This window comes from Rhincodon typus, chromosome 28 (genome assembly GCF_021869965.1).
Source record: "Rhincodon typus isolate 14 chromosome 28, sRhiTyp1.1, whole genome shotgun sequence".
Classification (NCBI taxonomy): Eukaryota; Metazoa; Chordata; class Chondrichthyes; order Orectolobiformes; family Rhincodontidae; genus Rhincodon; species Rhincodon typus.
In genome coordinates this window covers 19690509-19704925 of record NC_063359.1, presented here as the reverse complement: position 1 = coordinate 19704925, position 14417 = coordinate 19690509, and the positions used below count along the sequence as shown (strand labels likewise).

The 14417-nt window shown below is 37.7% G+C and overlaps 1 protein-coding gene across 15 annotated transcripts in view; it reads right to left on the bottom strand.

The window, feature by feature from the left end:
- The window catches only part of LOC109918587 (myomegalin-like), an 84367-nt gene that overhangs the window by 56537 nt on the left and 13413 nt on the right, over positions 1-14417 (bottom strand). For all 15 annotated transcript variants that reach the window (XM_048613600.1, XM_048613588.1, XM_048613590.1 and 12 more), the window contains 11 exons: positions 12110-12301; positions 11312-11438; positions 10231-10376; positions 9985-10101; positions 7174-7314; positions 6954-7063; positions 5499-5638; positions 1846-1998; positions 941-1056; positions 642-776; positions 310-402 (listed from right to left, as the gene is read on the bottom strand). In XM_048613600.1, the coding sequence (XP_048469557.1) occupies positions 310-402; positions 642-776; positions 941-1056; positions 1846-1998; positions 5499-5638; positions 6954-7063; positions 7174-7314; positions 9985-10101; positions 10231-10376; positions 11312-11438; positions 12110-12301 (1470 nt within the window). The remainder of the gene's footprint in view (positions 1-309; positions 403-641; positions 777-940; positions 1057-1845; positions 1999-5498; positions 5639-6953; positions 7064-7173; positions 7315-9984; positions 10102-10230; positions 10377-11311; positions 11439-12109; positions 12302-14417) is intronic.

Here is a 14417-nt window from a genome sequence, read left to right as displayed (position 1 = left end):
ACACACACACACACACACACACACACACACACACACACACACTTCTGCAAATAATTTGTTAATGCAAAAATTATTTTCATAAATGTAAGCTTAAAAACATCATTAATTTAAGACTTAACAATGAAAGAATCCAAAATGAAATAGAATATTAAAGGCTCAGATAGTAAACTTTAACAAAACAAAATCAAAATGCTAAGTTCCGACAGGTTTTCAAAGTCTGTTTGTGTCTATGCATTGGCAAGTGGCTGCAGACCATATAAACAGCAAAAGCAGTAAAGACAGAAATTCTTTTTTTGAAAAATAACCTACCAAATCATGTTTCTTAATCTGGTTAAGGCTGTGTAGCTGCTCCTGAAGGACTCTGTTCATTTTCATTGATTCTTCTAGCCTTTGATTAAGTAGCTATATGAGACATGAGCGGGATGAGACAAAAGAATGAAGTTTGAAGAAAAAAAACTGGACTTATGAAAACTACAGCAAATATAAAACTGAAGTTTAAATGAAACCATGTATTGAATGCAAAATGGATTATAGAAGACCTGAAACAAAAAGTAACAAAGAATTTTCAAGTCTCAAATAGTAGAGAAATAAGTTACAGAACATTATTTTGTTTCATCACTGCTTCAGAGCAACTTCTTCACCTCTGATTGAGCAGTCATTGTTGGTACATCATCTTCTTTATCTTGACTGTTGAAGCCCGGAATGGAGCACTGTGACTCCTGCAGCTGCTGACTGTTGGTTTGCAACACTTTTAGAGATTTCTGAAGTTCAATCACCTGATAAATGTAAAAGGCAAAAGATGATTTTTTTTACAAGAATGAGCGGCATACCAGTAATGTATGATAATGAAACATAAAATATTCCCTTCTAATTAAAAACACAAGTTGGGAAGTTGAGGAGTTGGGAATGGATAAAACATGACTTCACTAAAGCATTTTACCTTTTGTCTGAGCTCTGGCAAAGAGAGTTTTACTATTTCCTGGTCCAAATCATCAAACTGCCCCAGGCAGATGCTGAGGTATGAGGTCTGGTCTCCATAGCTTGTAAAAGTGTCACCTAGCAGACATTCAAAGATCAATGAAGGGAGCTTGCAACGTATTATATTATAATGTATCAGTTCAAGAACTGTAACACATTGTCTTCGGCAAAACAAACATAACGATGGAAGTTACATGGCGGCTAAGTAATGATTCAAAAGAAAAAGGTTCATATTTCAGGTAAATAGTTAAATCATGCTTTTTGCTGAAAGCTACCACCAGAACTATTCATCAGTCTTTTCTCTGCTAAAAATTAATTATTAATCTGCCATGCATTTCTAACATTTATGGTTTTTCTTTTTATTAATACTTGTTTAAGTGTTTGAAAGGTATCATGCTTTTTCCTCAAAAGAAATTATACATTCCTGGCAAATCATATTAAACAACAATATTTCTTTGCATTTAAATTGTACCATGTCACTAGAAATTTATGACACTTTTCCACAAGATAGAGGCAGTTATCCAGATGACTCATAAGACTGTTATTTCCTCCTCCCAATAGATGGTATTTACTCACGCCCAACACTTACTTCGGAGAAATCACAAAAAATACAATTGCAAATTTGAGAAAATAAACTTGCAGCTGCCTTATTAATTGTAATTGTTTCAAACCATAATTTAACTTTGATCTTTATATGGATAAGAGAAACAAACATCTGTTTCTGTGCTATATGACTGTTTGACTCTATAAAAATAGTAGCAAATTTACTACAGGATAATACATTTCAAAACATGTATTATTCCAGATCACAAGTAACCTATTGATAATGCACACTATAGATATTTTGACTGAAAAATCAAAGTATACCAGAATCACTAGCTGCACCCACTCCGCCAGCTCTAGCCTGCATCTGTCCAAGTCGGGACTGCAGAGACACATTCCAGCGCTGAGTGTCTTCCAATTGGTGCCGTAGAGCCTCAATCTCTCCAATGTCAATCGTGTCCACTTTGGACACAGTGTCTGCGGCAATAAAATTTTAACAACATGTCAAAATATAAGCAATATGACTATTTCTAATTACCATTTATAAAAAGTGACAATGCAGAAAACGGTACAGTGCTCTTGGCAGACCATACCCTCAGTACTGAGCTCCAGTTTGAACATTAAGGCACAGGGAATACATGCAAGTGCAAGAGGCAATGCAAAGGGCCCATCATGCTGATCATAAAAGTGTTGCAGTTTGAGTTAGATGGAAAGAGTGGAAAAATTTGAGCTTCTATACGATGAGAAGACAGAATCAACATTACCTCAAAACTAAATTAAGAGAATAGGAGAAAGAGACATGGGTTAAAAATGGTGAGGTTCAAATTTTTGACAAGTACTAGGATTTTTTTTTAAACCACTGAGTGTCAAATACATGGGATGGAAATAGCGGGACAGGCAGAAATCTGTAATTATAAAGAAACAATTAAATATTGTATTGAAATGAGAAGACAGATCAGCAGGGCATTCCTGGATATCAGAACCAAAATTAACTATGTAACCCTTCTCACTCAAGTATCTTGTGCTCTATACAATACTTTCCAGCTATGTGTTCTTCTCCTACGAGTTGAGAAGAAAAGTATGTAACAAATCGGGAATTGTGCAACTTAAAAATATTGGTATCTCACTAATCCAAAGCCTTTTTAGGAAACAGTTTGAGACTTTCACCGTGTACTGTGAAGTAAAAGAGCTTCCTGATTTCATTCCTAAAATGATTAACTCAAACTTTAAAAGTACATCATCTTGTTTAGTACATCCTGGACCAATTCCACAGAGCATAATTTTAAACTCCTTGTTTAAAATACTTCAAATTTCAAAGGAATACAAAGTTTATACATCCTAACCCCTATTTAACCCTTTAATGTCTGGTATAATTCTGGGGTATTAGTATTGTACTGCATCCTAGGCCAATATGTATGACCGGAGGCTATGTGTCTAAAACATAAGCAGCACTTCAGATAGAAGTCTGATCAAGGCCCTGCCCAGATGAAATATTAATTCAACATCTTGTTTCTTAAAATTTCCCTTTAACAAAGGCCAATATCTTACTAGCCAATAAGTTAATTCATGCAATGCACATCTCCTTTATGATACCAAAGTCCCTTTGCTCTTTATCTGAATCAAAAAAAAATTCCAATTCATCCTTCTCGGCCTCACATTGAACACCCATCCATAGTTTTCCAATCTGCTTATGTGCCTTTGCAAATTGTTACCCACCTACACATATAACAATACCTCCTCACCCATACAATATGTATTTTTTCAAACCTGTTTTATTATATTAGAAAAAGCATATCCCTTCAAACATCAGTTTTCTCTAAATGAATCAAAATCTATTATTAGTTTAACCATGAATACATACATACTCAGTTCCTCTTTCAGAACTGCATTTTGTTGCTGAAAGCAGAAGAACTGACCATAGGAAGTTTTACAACAAAATCAATGGCGCATTGCTATCTTTATCAAGCACGCAACGTTTAGACATTTGCAACATTTTTTAAAAGTATGGTTTCACAGATTAACATGACCACACAATTTCATCCAATCAACTTCATGCTGAGCTCCCATGTTCAAGCATTTTCACATGAATGCTTAATTACTTTTGCTCCTGAACTTTTGATAATTGATGATTCAGCAATACATTTAAAATTGATAACATGAGAGGTTATCCTAGGGATACACCAAAAATTGAGAAGATTAGAGGAAAAAAGCTTACAAGCAATAAAAATCTCAGTTTATTAGAATTATGGAAATGACAAAACACAATGCTAGCTCAAAGCAATGCATTTAAAAGGATGAGGACAACAAGGAGTAAAAATTGCAGTTTCTAAAAGTGCATTCCAACTTTTGATAAACTGGGAGGCTATATTTGGACTTTCTGCTGAAAGGTTTCCCAAATGTTAGTATAATAACTCAAGGCAGCAGATTGATACCAAAAAGAAGGCTGCACTATTTATAATGATACAATCCAATCTAGATATCCCCAGGGCTGCCATACAACCATTTTAGAAAAACGATTTAAGCATTCGCTCTACAAAAGGCAGTACTGGGCACTATGACTGATGATGTCAATTCAGCAATTTTAAAACCTGGATGTATTGTATGTCTGAAATAATACGCTGAAAGTAAAGTATTAGAAGGGTCATTCTGCTTCATAATGTAGTTTAAAAAAATACAGGATATTAATTGATAAACGCAGATTTTTAAAAAAAATTGTGGCTAATAAAGTGACATAACCCACATGATGTTGTAAAATATCAATAAGAGCTTCTACAGACCAGTAGAACACAACTAAATGTTAGGTTGTAAAATGTTTAGGAGAACATTTAGCTACTACCCACCCAATGATTACAATAGTCATTAGTTGACTTTACAATGGCAAATAAATAAAAAAAATTATATTTAGCCAACTATTCAGTAGCTGGAAGGGACAGTTTTGATTTAATTATTCTTCTGTGAACTTCCTGACAAACCCAGTTTACCTGTAAAGCTGTACTACCAAGTGTTCATAACTTAGTGCAGAAATTAAAATGTAAACAAACTTCCGGAATAATGTGAAATAAGAAAATATATTAAATTGGCACTTTGTACAACGATCAATTCAAATGTTTTAAAGGCAGCCTTTAATTTGTCACAAGAATCCAGAGTGCATACTTAGCACACAGAAACAGAGTAGGCTTTTCAGCATCTTGAGACTGTTCTACAATTCGATTAGATCAGAACTGATCTGTATCTTAGCTCCATTCACCCACTTTGGTGCCACAGCCCCTAATGTTCTTGCCCAACAAAACTCTTTAAAAAACTGAATGAAATTTTACAATAATTTTCAGGGACATGTCTCCTCTAATTAATTGTTCCATGTTAAAAGATATCACCTAGAATAGTACTAAGTCATTCAGACCAGACACCTCTGGCACATACTGACTTAGCCAATTTTACTAAACACAGATTTTCTGTGTGCAAATTAATGGATGCACTTCCTACAGTAGTATCTATACTCTGAAAGGTAGCTCATTCACATAAAGTGCTTTGGAACATCCAGAAGTCTTGAAAGGCAAATCTTTCTTGCTCCTTTTATTCTCAGTAGCAGCTGTGAACCATTAACCTGACCTGAGTGCCTGTGGGCTAGGTATGAAGGGGAAAATAAACATCAGTCAGGATTCCTGTCTGTGAACCCTAATCTACGACTCATGCTGGAATGTTCACATTGGCAGACTATGTAGACTAACAAGCTTTGAACACTACTGTGGTGCTGTCCAATAAAAGACAGATTGCCAATTGTCCAGGTTGACTTGTGCAGTCATGATTTTACAAATACAACAGAAAATCTTTCACAAACGAAATGGCATCTGTTTCATTCATTCAAAAAGTAATATATTACTCAAAGCTGCCTTTTAATAAACTTTTATTATATTTTTAAAGATATAGTTTGTAATCTTTCTGCTTAATGCACTATAATGTTATAATTTGCATCCCACCTTCTTTCTTTTTTGCTTCCTTGATTTGTTGTTCCAAGTTCTTCTGCAGATTTTGATTGATTTGAATGCTTTCCTCAAGCTGTTGCCTTAGCAACTGAATGGTTGTCAGCTCCATCTGCAAGGCTTGAATGCGGCTGTGGCTGCATACAGTTAAGGTAAAGAGGCACATTAGGAGAAAACAAGAAAAAAGCTCAAGGAACTTAACAGGATGCAAATAGCATGCTGGCCTTCACAGCAAGAGGATCTGAGTATAGGAGCAGCCAATTGCACAGGTTCTTGGTTAAAAAAAAAACTTGAGTATTGTGTGCCGTTCTAGTCTCCTTATCTGAGAAAGAATGTTCTGTTAGTGGAGGGGTTACGACAAAGACTTAGCAGACTCATTCCTGGGATGGCAGGATCGATATATGAAGAGAGACAGGATTTTTTTTAATTCATTCGTGGGATGTAGGTGTTGTTGGATGCATTTATAGCATTTATTGCCCGGCCCTAGTTGCCCTTGAGAAGATGGTGCTGAGCTGCCTTCTTGAATCACTGCAGTCTATGTGCTGCTCCCTTAGGAAAGGAATGTCAGGATTTTGACCGGGGATAGTGAAGGAACTGTAACGTATGTCCAATGTGTGATGGTGAGTGGCTTGGAGGGGAACTTGCAAGTGGTGGTGTTCCCGTGTATCTGCACCCTTGTCTTTAGGATTATATTTTCTGGATCTTAGAAGAATTAAGGGAGCTCTTGTAGAATTTTATAGGTTTCTATCAGGATTAGACAGATGAAAGACAGGAATTATGTTCCTAATGAATGGGGGAGTCCAGAACCAGGGGTCATAGTTGAAGGAAGTGGGGTAGGCATTTTAGAAGACATTTATTCACCCAGACAATGGTGAGCCTCTGAAATTCTCTGCAACAGAATACGGTTGAGGCCCAAAACATTGAATGTTTTCAGGAAGGAGTTAAATATAGTTCTTAGAGCTAAAGGAATCAACAGGTATGGGGAGAAAGCAGGAACAGGGTACTGAGTTGGATGATCAGCCATGATCATAATGAATGGCAGCAGGCTCAAAGGGCTGAATGTTCCTACTTTCTAAGTTTCTATGTAACAGAACTTATCACAAAGCCAATTGAGATAAAAACACGTTAAATGAGTCCCATTAAAAGTGCTATATATAATCAAAAAAAGCAGCATTTAATTGAAACTAAAATAATGACTTTCTTGACTATGAAGTATTTAGACAAAAATATGAGAATCTTCAACATCCTCCTTGTTTAGGTCTTATTTATTAAGATAAGAATTCCCACGTGCCTAATAAAGACAAAATCAGTCATCGTTTTCTAACTGCTGTAACATTCAAGGCTATGGGCCTCATATGGGAAAGTAGGACTAGTGTGGGAAATTGTACATTTTTGGTGGTACAGACTCGATAGACCAAAGGGCCTCTTTTGTATTGTATGGTTCTACGATACCTGTCCGTTTCTTTGACTGCTTTGATAAGTCTCGAGTAGAGCTGCTGTTCAGTTCTTAGTGCACAACGCAAGTGCTCCTCTGACATCTGATCTTCTAAAGTCGGCGTGGACTGTAAAATAATACAACTAAATCAATCATCTCAATCTACGAGTTAAATGAATTTAAGTAAAACATGACTATAAAAGCCAAAATAAAATAGTTGTGTAAATTGTTACAAACCTGCTGGCTGTCTTCGCCAATAATAGTTCTTTCTCTTGGAGCGTGCCCAGGTCTCTGGATACCATCCTTCAGGACAGCTACTTCACCTGTAAAATCTTCTGTTCCCGGTACCACAGAAGTAGAAAGCCTTGACTGGAGATCCTATGGTAACAAAGAAATTAAGTGAAATTTGATAAAAGGCATTAAAAATTGCTTCACAGGGTGGCACTCTGGTAACATAATGGGACTAGTAATCAAGCAGCCCAGATATATATTCAAATCCCATCACAGCAGTTGGGAGAATTTAAATTCAATAATGAATCTGGAATTTGAAGTCTGTTTTATACAATATATAGTAATAGTGACCATGAAAATTATCTTTGATATTTGTAAAAACTCATCTGCTTCATTAATGCCTTTAGGAAAGGGCATTTATCATTCTCATCCAGTCAGGCCTATATGCGAGACCACACAGACAATATTATAGTTGACTCTTAACAGCTGCCTAAAATGGTGTAGCAAGCTCTCAGTTGAAAGGCAATTATGGATGAACAACATTTGCTGGCTGGTTACATCCAATGAAAGAATAATAGAAAAAATAAATACGGGATCTTTCATGACATTCCAAAGTACCTTAAATCGAACTGAGTTATTTTTAAGAAATGTCACACCATTGCAATGTTGAAAATTGCAGACAATATAGTCCCAATAATTATCATGAAACTATCAAATTATGTCATAACATTGGACACTGACGACATTCCAGAATAGTACTGTGGACTTGTGTTCCAAAACTAGCCACAGCCCTAGCCAAAGCAGTTCCAGTATAGCTAATAATATGTACCAACAATGTAGAAAACTGGCTAGCAATGTCCTGTCCTGAAAAGCAGGACAAATGCAATCAGGTCCCCTCCTGCATCACCAGCCTCTTTGTGATCACCAGCAAAGTTGGATATGATCGTTAATAGAGCTAACAAGCAGCACTGTAATGACCTGCGTACCAGGCAGAGGCACTTGGCTTCTGACCCTATTATAGCCAAATTCCAAAAGGTGAGGTGAGATGAGGTGAGGTGAGAGAGTGACTGACATTGACATCAAACAGCCCTGGCAAAACTGAAGTCAATGGGAATGTGGAAAACCTGCCACTGGTCAGTCATACCTAGCACAAAAAGAAGATGCTTGAGGTTGCTTCAGGCCGATCATCTCAGTCCCAGAATATTGTTGCAGGAGTTTCTCAGAATAACATCTTTGGTCCCGACTACCTTCATTTGCTTTGCTAGTTATCTTCCCTCCATCGTAAAGGGTCTGAACTGTGCAATCATTTCCAAGACAGGACCATTTGCAACTCCGCAGATATACAGAAGTAGTCTATGTTCTTATGCAGAAAAATATGGATAACATTCAAGCTTGGGCTAATAGCTGGAAAGTAATATTCATGTCAGGGAAAGACCATTTTGAATAAGAGCGAATCTAACCATCTCCCTTTGACATTCAATAGCATTAGCATCACTGAATCACCCACTAATAAATTAGGGTTTAAACCACTGACCAGATAGTGACCTGGACCAGCCAAATTAATATTGTGGCTTGAAGAGCAGGTCAGAGGTTAAAATTCTGTGGTAATAACTCAACTCTCAACTTCTCAAAGCCTGTCCATCATCGTCAAGGCACAAATCAAGAATGTAATTGAATATCCTCCTCCAAATGTCTTGAAGTGTGCAGCTCTAACAATGCACAAGAAATTCAACACAATACAGGACAAAACAGCCTGCCTGATTAGCACCCCATCTACCATGCCTTGAACATTTACTTCCTCAATTAACAGCAGAGTGATAGCTTCATTAACATCATCTTCCAAATTCACAACCTCAACCACCTAAAAGGGCAAAAGGCGCAGACACATTGGAAGACCAAAAGCTGCATGTTCCCCTTCAAGTTTTATACTATCTTGACTTGGAATTAGATCACAATTCCTTCACTGTTACAGAATCAAAATCCTGGAATTCCTCCACAGCAGCACTGTTTTTATTAAATTTAATTTTGTATGGGATATGGGTGTCGCCAGAAAGGCAAGCAATTTATTGCTGATCCCTGGCTGCCTTGAATTGACAGGCTGGTTAGGGCCAACTTAAGAGAATAATTAAAAGTCAACCATATTGCTCTGGAACTGACGTCAAACGTACGTCAGGTAAGGATGGTAGATGTCCTTCCTAAATGACATTAGTGATTTTTTTTGCAACAACAATGGTTAGTTATCATTGCCAATGATTACCATTGTGAGTCTTGCTTTCAAATCTAGATTTTATGAATTGAATTTAAATTCTACCCAGTTGTCATGGTGGGATTTGAATGCATCAATCCCAGAGCATTAGCCTGAGGCTCTGGGTTATTGGACCACTGCCGTTACCACTACTTCAGCATTGTCCCCAGATGTCTATACCTACACTATAGGGACAGCTGTTGTTAAGAAAGCAGTTGGCCGTTGCCTGTTTAAGGTAACTGGAGATCAGTAGAACAGTTGGCTGAGGGCTGGAATGGGATGCGAATGATAATAACAGCACGGATTCAGTTCCTGCAAGAGGAGAAGTTATCATGAAGGTCCTGTCTTTTCAACCTTGTCCCTTGCCTTAGGCATGGTCACCCCAAGGTTAAACTCACCGTCAGTTATCTCTAATGAGAGAGGAGTCTATGGTCCTCTGCGACTATGGTTAGTTTCATATTGACCATCATCTGTTTAGAGTGATAAATGGTGGCTTTGCTGGTGATGCTGACATTCCAGGAACAAATAAAACTTATCCCAATTGCATGAAAGAGTGGTCCTAGAAGTCTTACTTTAATAATTTCATCCTTAACCAGCACGGTTTTGGACAACGACTCGACATTTGCAGCCTGGGTTTGTACGTCTTTTTCCAATTTGTCAAGCAGAGATTGGAGTCGAGCCACTTCCATCTGCAAAGTTAACGGTTTAACAAAAGCTCAACATTATGCATTCACTCGGAAGTAAATTACATGAATTCATTTGAAAGCATTCAATGATCAATTGTGCCTGGACTTATTTTAGCTACAGCAGATATATACTTTTGCCTCATTTTCTTTCTTTAAGGTCTTGTTTAGTTCCTCAGTTTTTTCAGCAAGTTCTTTTCTCAGGCTCGTTGAGCTCTTCTCATGTCCAGGCATTTTAACAAGAATCTCATCTTCTGCGGGGTCATGTTGACTTAATTCAGCTAAATTAAAATAAAAGAGAAAGAAGACCTGAATTCATTATTGAAAACAACCAGATGGGAGCATGCTGTGAGGTTTGCTCAAATAGATTTGAAATCTTGGTTCTACCGTATTCAATTTTGATCTTTTTCCTAAAATTACAGAACTCAAACTCCTCCCATGGCTGTATCATATATCAACATCACTGTATAGTCAAATCTCCAAAATACAACTTATCTTCAGTTTTTAATCGTGAACTCAGAATAAAATAAAATCCATCTACTACTGACGTGGATATGTTCGAAACAAGTAACAAAAATACAAATCAAATGCATAAAGGCATTAAACATTTTATATTAAGAGAACTTAATACAGATTTAGAAGGGCAGAAGGAGAAGCACAGTTTTTGAGGTTGAGATAATCATGTAGTTGTAAAGCAGGAAGAGATGACTAAAGTAAGGAAAAGACTGGACAGATTGGAAGAGAAATGATTGGAATTTCAAAAGCTATTTGCTGAGTTATGACAAACCAATGGGACTTGGTCAAGATAAAAGTCTAGGCAAGGGTGGGCCACAGATGTAAAAACTTTGAGCTGCTGACAATGCAGGTTATGGCATTTCAAAAAGGTGCATGAAACACTTATGAAAAAGAAACACATTAATAGATTCCGGTTTTTGCTTCCCAAGACATCAACCATAATTGCACGTGGATCATTGTATTGATAATACCTGGTAATTGAGAGAAGAGTCAGAACACAACACACCCAGGCTTTTGGTTCTCTCACACCCCCTCTCTGCAGAATCTTCCAGGCATTGCCTCAATTTCCAACGTACTGATGGGCAGAGGTACCAAACTCTCATACAGTCCAGTCACTCAGCATTATTACACTAAACCAGAAGCTAAAGTACCAAACCGGTGTTTCTTTTCTTTGACCAATCTTTCTCCTGTCATAACCTACCTTCTCTCTCATGCAGTTGTTCTTGCAGTATTTGTATTGTTTGCTTCAGCTCCAGAACATGTGATGGGTTTGGTGCTTCATGCTGCAGAAAATACTGGTCTTTCATTTGGCCATGTTCCATTAGTTTCTACCAAAGAAGGTTGTAATTTGTGTCAAAAATGTTTCCTTACATCACAGACATAAACATTAAACCACTGTGGAACACATTAATGACATATCAAGTTTTTATTGACTATAACACTGCAAAAAAAGGTTCATATTTTTCCCTTTATCAAGGAAAAGGCCAGAATTGTGATTCCCAACATCAATCTTCAGTAATCATGAGCCTGTTTTCATTAAAATGAGCCTTCTTAAAGTGCATGAAAGTTAAATTTGAATGCCATTGGGAGCCTGAAAATCCCAAAAACGTCTATCTCCACTCTGGAAAATGGCAGAAATAGTTCTGCTAGGTTCCTGTTTTTCCTCAACAGCTTCTGACATGCTTCATAAAGAATCAGAATTTCTTCCTATCCATTACAAAACAGATGCCACTAAGTATAAAAATAATCTTGTCTAAATTTTGGAAGACATTACTAGACAATTACATTTAAATGACTGACTCTTGAAGTCTGCTTTTAATTGTTTCAATCCTTTTACAGCTATAATTAGAACAACTAAACCACATCTTCCGCCCAAGAGGTAATTCAGACAGTTATCAGCTCACACCAATACTCGTATTTCTTCAGTGTCAGTGCAGCAAAAAAAATAACAGTTCAATATTATTTATAGGAACTCAGCTATATTGGCAGCTATACTCACAGTAATAATCTTATCCTTTTCACCAAGAGCAGCTTTTAGTTGTGCCATTTCTAGTATCTGTTCCTGGTTTAACAGACAGTCATGTTTCAATGGGCCTAAAACATCTTGCTCTTTCTCAAAACCTTGCCGATTCAGTCCCTGAATTTCACGACTAAGTTCAGACAGACGGCGATTGTAACGTTCTGATGCCTCCTGAAAAGCAATGTTAAAAAAAAATCAGTCATCCACTGCTATGAAAATAGTACCTTTCACACAAGGTTGCGACTTTAAATAGAAAATAAATCGGAACCTTTGCAAGGCTGATGTTGACTGATTTTCAGTCAGAAAACATGCAAGAATTTAAACTCAAAAGATTAGATGTTACCCAGTGAGAGGATTTACTTCGATGACACCAGTACAGAACATTGGTTGAATACCCAACACATTTATTAAAAGGATCTTTTTATTAAAAGGGTGTATTTGAAAGAAATAAATGTAAATATTCTAAGCACAGAGATCAAATGTAAGCACTGATTTTTCTGATAAAGGATTCTGTGATCACTTAAAATGAAAAAGTAATTTCCTTTCTTGCCCAAACGACCATCCCATCTCCAAGTCATAACCCTCTTGATCTCCCTTACAAGAACAGCAATCTGGTATTCTTTAAAATTAAACTGATGCTTTCTTCAGATTTTCTGCTTTTCTGCCCTTCTGCCTCCAGCCTGGATCCACCCCTGGGCAAATGCCAACCTGGAAAGATGTGGCAGTTGCTGACTAAACTAGGTTAGGAAGTATTCCCGTTGTTCCAGCCTGGCAGCAGGCAACATTTGGTGCGTACGAAACAAGGGATTCGGCTCCTTACAAAATATGATAGGAACTTGAAAAAAAAAAGACTCTGCATAACCAGGTTTTGGCCATTTTAGGAATTCTGTTGTGGTGAGAGACTGATGGGACTCTCCTGGGATTTGCAGTCTCCCTATGACAGTCACTACGAGTGGCTTCTTACAAATACCTAGCATCCTACATCTACTTGAAAGTAAGTTGAGAATTTGAGACCATGCTCTTGAGTAGAAGTAGGGGGTTATATTGTATATTTGAGTAATATTTGAAAGTTTGAAATCATTCAGCAATGTTGGGGTTGGCAGAGAATGCATGATTCAATGGCTGCCATTTTGAAGGGGCTTTTCCTATGCCAAACCCTCCACACCCCAGCAGACTTTTCCCAACTTGCCTTTGCTCTGCCAGCTCCTACTCTCACAGATCCTTTCAGTTGCTTTCTCCTTCTCTCCATTCCTCTCCCTTGCCATTTTCTCTCCTGCGCTTTTGCAGTAAGCAAGTAGAAAGGTCAGATAGGAAAGTGGCAGAGTTGGCCAGGGAAACAACAACAAGGATACGGAACTGGCAAGAGGCCAGTTTGGGGCAGGAGCATTAGTTGTCAGGCTCTAAGATCAGGTTGGTACCTTGAGGAGTGTTGGGGTGTCAGATCATCATGTTTTGGGTCGTGAAGAGTTTAGGGAGAAACTTCAAACATTTCTTAATGTAGAATAATGTTGATCATGATTGAAACAGAAAAGATAAAGACACCCTGTCTCAAGTAAGGCTTCCCATGACATGTTCAGCTCAAAAGAATGAGTGCTGAGATCACCTTCAAAGCAGCCACTGAAAAATGGCATGGACATGTTATCCACCTGTTAGAATCACTAAGCGCTCTCTCACAGTCTAGTCAATGTTCAAGATGGATATCACTTCATCCTCCTCACACCTTCTTGGACGCAAGTATCTGCCAGAAGTTGGTTCACCTGCCAGGAATCCCAGATAAAGATCATCTCATCGTAACTTTCTGTGGCCAGTATGTGTTCTTTGCGGAGGCTACTTTGGATGCTGCAGACTCTCATCAAATGACAATTGGTCTGTCAGTCACCATCTATGTATTCAGCCTTTGAATTGCTATAATTTCTTGAATGAACAATGTGTGCTCCAGTAACTGAAAGTTACAATCCAAGCCTCAGAGTTAAGTGCCTTCCAGCAAAAGTTAACATCTACTGCTGATTGTCACACATCAGCATTAGGTCAGTTCACTGGAGAGCTGGCTTGTGATGGAAGGTGATGATGAAGGTTCTGCATTCTCAACCTCACCCTTCAGCTAAGCAGTTGTGACCCTCAGGTTAAACTCACCACAAATTGGCTTCCTTTAATGAAAGGGTAATCCTCTGGGACTATAGTCCTCTGGGACTATGGTGGCTATACTTTAACTTTAAACTCATCCACATTAAAGAATTAGAAAGCCCTTTTGAGTCACTGTTGATGATCTTCAATAGGCTCGTGTCCA